The sequence below is a fragment of the Cucurbita moschata genome, unplaced genomic scaffold (genome assembly GCF_002738365.1).
Source record: "Cucurbita moschata cultivar Rifu unplaced genomic scaffold, Cmos_1.0 Cmo_Scf00054, whole genome shotgun sequence".
In the NCBI taxonomy this organism is placed as follows: Eukaryota; Viridiplantae; Streptophyta; class Magnoliopsida; order Cucurbitales; family Cucurbitaceae; genus Cucurbita; species Cucurbita moschata.
In genome coordinates this window covers 1,788,572-1,795,746 of record NW_019268570.1, presented here as the reverse complement: position 1 = coordinate 1,795,746, position 7,175 = coordinate 1,788,572, and the positions used below count along the sequence as shown (strand labels likewise).

The 7,175-nt window shown below is 38.5% G+C and overlaps 1 protein-coding gene across 2 annotated transcripts in view; it reads right to left on the bottom strand.

Moving 5' to 3' along the window:
• LOC111436426 (protein ABC transporter 1, mitochondrial) overlaps window positions 1–2,639 on the bottom strand; it is a 12,726-nt gene extending 10,087 nt beyond the window's left edge. Inside the window, exons 1-4 of one of the 2 annotated variants that reach the window (XM_023074194.1) lie at window positions 2,428–2,639; window positions 1,577–2,214; window positions 1,152–1,377; window positions 624–776 (exon numbers count right to left, since the gene is read on the bottom strand). In XM_023074194.1, the coding sequence (XP_022929962.1) occupies window positions 624–776; window positions 1,152–1,377; window positions 1,577–2,112 (915 nt within the window). In that variant the 5' untranslated portion in view covers window positions 2,113–2,214; window positions 2,428–2,639. The remainder of the gene's footprint in view (window positions 1–623; window positions 777–1,151; window positions 1,378–1,576; window positions 2,215–2,427) is intronic. The other variant, XM_023074195.1, reaches the window with a different exon arrangement.
• Window positions 2,640–7,175: the final 4,536 nt, after the last annotated feature.

Below are 7,175 nucleotides of genomic sequence, written 5' to 3'. Positions count from 1 at the left end.
GGGGGGGGGGGGGGGGGGGCGTGAAAAGAACCACTTTCACTGATCCAGAAGCTAGATGATGATATGTTCCATTATATGATTTATGCCTACTTTTAGACTAGCCCCTTTCATAAATATCATGGTCGTCTACCATCACATAAAATGTATAGAAATATATCTTACATTATACCATCACACAACGTGTAAGCATTCAGCAAAAGAAAGGCTAAATTATAAAAAATGTCCTTGAACTTTGCCATTTGTTTCAAAAGTACCCTTATTCTCTCGAAAATTGTAATATTACCTTTGACCTTTCATAAGAGTTTCAAACTACCTTTGGATTAGAAACCTGTAGAATTTCAAATGAAATTGGGACCTACAATGATGTGGAGGTGACCTAAAATGATGTAGTGATCCAAATTTTTATTCTAGGTCACTACCACACCATTTCAAGTCCAATTTTTATCTGATGTTCTAACGTATTTTCACTCCAAGTGTAGTTTTGAAACTATTTATGGAAGGTTTAATGTAGTATTGCAACTTTTAAAAGACTAGGAGTAGCTTTTTAAACAAAAGACAAAGTTAAAAGAGGTGTGTTTTATAAATTAGCCTCAAAAAAAATGAATGGAGTAGTTGTACAGTACCTGGCCAATACTTGCAGCCGCCATTGGTTCATAATCAAAACTAATCAACTTTGAGGACCAATCTTGACCTAGTTCCGTGTTCAATACTTTATTCAGCTGGCTCTTAGGCATTACATCTGCACCTTGGCGTACAATATCCAGAGCAGCCAGGATCTTTGGGGCAAGACAGAAAGATGATAGGAACACATTTAATTTATGGATATGCATGAGAATCTTGGATATTAAAAGAAAAATGATGCTGAAATTAGACAAAATTATTGTTGCCAAACAGATAACCATGTTCAATACTTAATGCCTGAACTGTAGACCCTTTATTCGTGCTACAGACCACACAAGCAAAATCAATGGTGAATGTGCATTTTGAGTGGCTGGAATATAGGACAATACTAATTTTATTTTATTTTCTAAAACTAAATTTAAAAATAAATAAATAAAACATGATATCGAAGTAAGCTAGAAATCAACTACAACCATTTGATTTCATCAAGCCTGTACAAAAGAAACAACCGAAGAGATTAAATATAATACCGGAGCTGGGACGAGAGATTCATCTTGTATGCTCAACATCTGCCCAATTTTCAAAGCAGCTCCACGCATTCTACACAAAGCAAGAGCCAAACGTTCTGCATTCTTTTCGGATAGGAATGGGGAAAGGGCAGGAGGTTGGTTTGGCAAATTTTCTGGGCCAAAAACAAGCCTCTTGGCTGATTCCTGCAGCGTTCCCCAAGCGAGACTAGCTCCTAGTCCGGCAAACCTATTGAGTGTGGCGATGATTGAGGTGTATTGAGTTTAACACGAATTTTCCATTGTTCAACTTCTCAAATAACAAATGAATTATTGACACTCCCTAGAGAGTTAATATATTGAGTAAATTTTGTAAATGATATCAAGAGGTTAGAAGAAACTAAACTTGCATAAAATGTAGCAAAATTTGGATAAGAGAAATAGCATACCCGACCGCTCTGGTGAAGGGAGTGGAGGGTACTCTTCTCTCCCGGGGCTTACGTCGTTTGAAAGGTGGGGCTACTTGCACTTGCCCGCTCTGGGCTTCTCCTACTCGTGTTCCATTGACTGTAGTAGAAGAGACATTGTTCGATATGTCCCCGCATTGGGTTCCGATTGACGATTTGTTGTCTTTGTGTTCATTTTCGGAAAGAGATGAAGCATCTGAAATGCTTGCCTGAGTGTGGCCAACCTCAAGATCGGAGACTGCTGGATTGTCAATATCATTCGCTTGAACTGGATGAGAAAAATAGGCGACAGAATCGTCTTTGAGGCGGCGATCTGCACCTGAAATTTGGCGAACTGTGCCTCTAGTGAGACCGGAAATGTCAGTGACAGAAACAACAAGTTTTTTGACAGGTATAGAAATAAGTGTTTCAAAGTTCCCAATTCTGGGAATTTCCAAGACATGAGAGCGTTTAAGCAGTTCCTTCGCGACTAACGAAACCCCATCGAGAAGCCTGCTAGCCTCTCTAGACGTACTCATCGGCCTTCTCTAAATTGTTCTTACAATCTCTAGGTTGTCTCCGTAACACGCATATTGTGTGGCATGGATCTGTGCATCTGGAGAAGATACAACTCCGCAAATCTGGCGATTGGAAAAAAAAACAAGTAGGTAACCTCTGTTCTTGGAGGATTTAGAAAGGAAATTCGAATTCAAGTTGCGATTTCGTTAGAAGAACCAAAGCATTTCGTTCCAAAAATGAAAAGAATGTATGAATGAATACATTAAAATTAAAATACTCGTAATTTAACTGAAATAAAATTTGGAAACTAAAATTTCTAAGATCTTGCTTGTTACCTTACGTGTAGTTATTTCGTGTTCCTTCAAGAAAACATTGATTTCTGATGGAAAAAGAGAGAAAAATATATATAGTTCATGAGAATTATGAACTCTCATATTTTTGTTTCAATTTCAATTGATGCATTTTATTCCAAAGATATGATCTTTGAAAATATTGGAACATGGGTTTTTTGTTCCTTCACCACGCCTAACACCATGGGGTCGTTTTTTTACCATAAATTCTTGTGGCTAATGCATTAGGTAAAAAAAAAAATTAGGGTTTTCTTCGCACCAAAATTGGTGATAATAAATGCAAAAAAAGAATGGTAGACGGACTTGGATTTACATGGAGTTCTTTCAATGTGTTGTCATGAATCCAATCCGATCGTTCTAGGCTCAAAAGAGGTCGATTTTTTTTTTTTTTTGAGTATCAAGTCTTTTTCCTCCTTTAAATTTGGATTCCATGTGTGTTCCCATCGTTGTTTGAAGATCAACGATCACCATTATTTTGTTGCTCGTTCCTTTGTCACTTCGTCTTCCATCTTGAGCCTCACCGCTCATGTTCTTAGGGATAGTTTTATCTCATAATCATTGAATGTAATATGAGCTCAATTGCCTTGAATAGCTAATAAACCAAGTCGGTTTGATCCAAATCGGTTTGATCTAGGTTCAAGCGCAATTCAACGTGTTGGCTCTAGTTCATTTAAGTTTAAGGTCATTTTAGAGTTGATTCAAGAGTTAAGACTAGTTGAGGGCATTTCAGACGAGTTCAAGCTTCAAGTCGATTCAGACTTATTTAATTAAGGCATTCTTGGTCCAAGTTCACCATTTTTTAGCCCGTTTATAAGATTTTCTTACTAGTTTAGAGTTTGTTCTAGAATTAGTTAGGTGTCGGTAGGAAGGTAGATAAATTTTAAGATGAATTGGAAGATCATTGATGCAATTGAACTGAAACTACTATTAACTAATAAGAGCATACAACTATTGGATTAAGATGATTAAGCTTGGTTGGATGCATATGTTAATATATAAATAACACATACCTTTGATCCACCGTCTACATTTTGCGTTGTTTCTAGCACGATGATTGTGAGTCTGAGATAGGTTGATCTTTATCTCTTTTCTGCCAACTAAAATCATGAAGAAAATACCTCAAACATCCATCAATTTTGAGCATCAAAAACGAAAATGGAGGAACCCTAATTCATCTTATTTCAGCTCCTCCCATGCTGTGAATAAAAGAGAAAAATGAAAGTAACGTGTAAATGCTGATTATTAAACAACCCACCTTACTCATACTTAACTTTTACTTCTCAAGAGTTCAGATGATTCATGCAAAAATAAACGAACATGCTCAATGGGGCAATAACATCCATCAAGCTCCCGGAGCGCAGAGTTCACAAGTTCTCATCTTCATTTCAGCATAATTAAACATATACATATACATAGCGAAAGTTTAAAACAGAATTGCAATACTCAAATAATTCTCATAATACTTTACAAAATACATCCAATATTCAGGTAATTCTCATAATATTTGACATAATACATCCATACTCTTAACAATCAAATTACCTACGTCCAATCGTGGAAAGCTACCACTTAAGGTAATTAAACTAGCATGCATGCATAACCAAACTACTCCTACAAGTATTTCTTCCTAAAGTTCCATGTGGCGACATACTTGGACGACGCGTGCCCTTACGTTAGCGTTTCTACATAATAGGAACGTTCGAGATCTTATCTTGCAGATTTCTCTTGGATCTTAACGGAAGATGGAACCTCAACTACACGAGTCCTCCTTTTCTTCAAGAAGACGTTCCACTAAGTAAGTCTTGGTCGAGAGTGAACTTTGATGATGGTTCTCCGACGAGAAGTCTGCCAGTTTACTTTTCCCTCTCAAGTTTTTCTCTCAAATTTCTTTTTCACATTTTTCTCTTTTGTAGGTTCTCTGTGTAAAATCCTCAAGACCCCTATAATGGGTTGAGGGGAAAAATGTCCCTTCTGCCCCTTTGACTTTGACCAACTTTAAAAAAAAATTTATAGCGTTACAAACTCTCCCCTCCTTATAAACTTTCGTCTCCGAAAGTTAGTATCTCTTGGAAGAGTTCGGGATAGGCTCTCCTTACCTCATCTTCTTATTCCCAGGTCGCCTCCTCATCTCGATGGTTACCCCATGCGACCTTCACCAAGGGAATGACTTTGTTGCTCAGTCGCCTAGTGTCTCGAGCCAAAATTCTACTAAGTCTTTCCTCGTAGGACAAATCTTCTCGAAGAGGAAGCATTTCGTGTTTGATCACATGAGTAGGGTATGGGGTGTACTTTTGCAGCATAGACACATGGAACACATTGTGAACAACGGCGAGGTTTGGTGGTAGAGCAATTCTATAAGCCACAGCCTCAACTCTCTCTAAAATCTCGAAAGGGCCTATAAACCTTGGGCTTAACTTTTCTTCTTTCCAAACCTCATCACCCCCTCATAGGGGCTATCTTCAGGAACACATGGTCACCCACCTCGAACTCGAGGTCCCTTCTACGCAAATTTGCATAGCTCTTCTGTCAGCTCTGTGCGGTGAGAATTCTTTGCTTAATTTTCTATACTGCTGCATCGGTGACCTAAACCAACTCTGGTCCCAATAGTTGTTGCGTGCCTACTTCTTCCCAAAATATTGGTTGCCCATATAGTGCCTCAAAAGGGGTCATCTAGGTAGTCGCTTGATAACTATTATTGTAAGCAAATTCTATCAGAGGTAGATGTTCATCCCAACACCCAGCAAAATTCGTGACACAGGCTCGCAACATATCTTCTAAGATTTGGTTCAGTTTTTCGGTCTGTCCATCCGTCAGAGGATGAAATATTGTACTAAACCTTAACTGAGTTCCCAATATTTTTTTAAGGCTTTCCCAAAACTGAGAGGTGAACCTGGTGTCCCAATCAGATACTATGGACATCGATACACCATGCAGGCGTACTATCTCTTTGATATACAGTTGAGCCCACCGATCCACACGACATGTGAATTTGCCTAGGATGAAGTGAGTCGTCTTGGTAAGCCTATCAATAACTACCCAGATTACGTTGAAAATCTGTTTGGTTTTGGGCAAACCTGAGATAAAATCCATACAAACTGCTTCCCATTTCCACTAAGGAACCTTCAAGGGCTGTAGCAATCCTGCTGGGCACTGTCTCGGGCCCTTCACTTGCTAGCAGGTCAAGCATCGACTTACAAAATCTATTATGTCCTTCTTCATCCCTAGCCACCAATAACATCCCTTAGGATTCTTATACATCTTTCTACTTCCAGGGTGGAACGTGTAAGAAGTATCATGGGCTTTCGTCATAATATCCTTTAGGATTTTCTTGTCATGGGGAACACACAGGCGGTTTTTCCACAGCAGGCCCCCGTTTGAGGAGATAGAGTACCCTACTGGTCTTTTTGTCTCTGTCTAACTCCACACTTTCCTAACGTGTTCATCAGACTTCTGGGCGTTAATAACTCATTTTCACATTGTGGGTTGCATAGTCATCTGTGTTATGTGGGTAGTACCACCTCTAATTACAACATTGATTCCAACCTGTTGGGTTTTATGTCCTAAAACTCATAGTTTGTAAATAAAGATATATTCTATTTTCAATAAAGTTATTATTGTTGTTTATTCAGAAAAAATTGTTATCGAATAAAGTGAACTTTACGACCATTAATCTAAATTCAATAAACTAAGAACACTCTGGCTATAGTATGATTACTTGAACTATATGTAGAGACATAAAAGTGGATCAAGTCCAAGTATATAGTCAAAATGATTTATAGTATAAGGATAAGGCTAAGTATCTTATTCTGGGGACACTATGGATGCGGCCCACTTTTGTATATGATATAAACAATGTGATCACTAAATTGTACATGTGGAGACATGTGAGTGGGGGCGTCCTATGCAATGAGTATTGCATAAGATCGGACCATGAAGAAAATCACTCTCACTTTATAATGATGTTTACTGTTGAGACTGATTTTCTTTTCATTCAATGACCTAGGTAACTCGATCTTAATCCTGAGCTAACCATGAACTCCTGTTCATTCGGAATTATCCTTAGATTTGCATGGGTGAGAGTGGCTCGAGTACGCCGACTCAATAGGCCTCCCATTTCAGGGGTAAGACTGGGTGAATAGCTGGGGACGTGGGGTGCAAGATGGAATTTGCTCCTACCCACTTTTAAGAGAGGTAGTTCCCTTAAGTATTGACTCCAGGTCTTGAACAAGGGGCCTCACCCACTCATTGGTCTGAGAGGGATTCGGTTTACTGGTTGGACCACAAACCAATTGTTCATAAGTGGATCAGTGGGACATAAGGAACAAGAAGTAACTTCAGGGGTAAAACGGCTAATTGACCCAACTCTAGTTACGAACAACCTGTGAAGGATCAACTTACTAATCATGGTTATATCAAATGGACAAAAATATATCTATAATGAGGGGAGTGCAACTACTAGGCTATAGTGGAGTGTCCTAGTAGTTAACGAATGTTGGTTAACAAGGTTAATGAGTTTAACCGGTTAATCTTGGATCGTTGGAGCCCATGATCTATAGGTCCATTAGGTCCCTCTGCTAGCTCATATCGGACTAAACCATAGAACAGTGTGACGATTGAGTTCGAAGTGTTCGAATTCAAATTAGGGAATATGCGTTACATATATACGATATATTTAACCGCATTTTTGTTTTATTTACAAATTAAACAAAAAGAGATAATATGAGATATTTAAA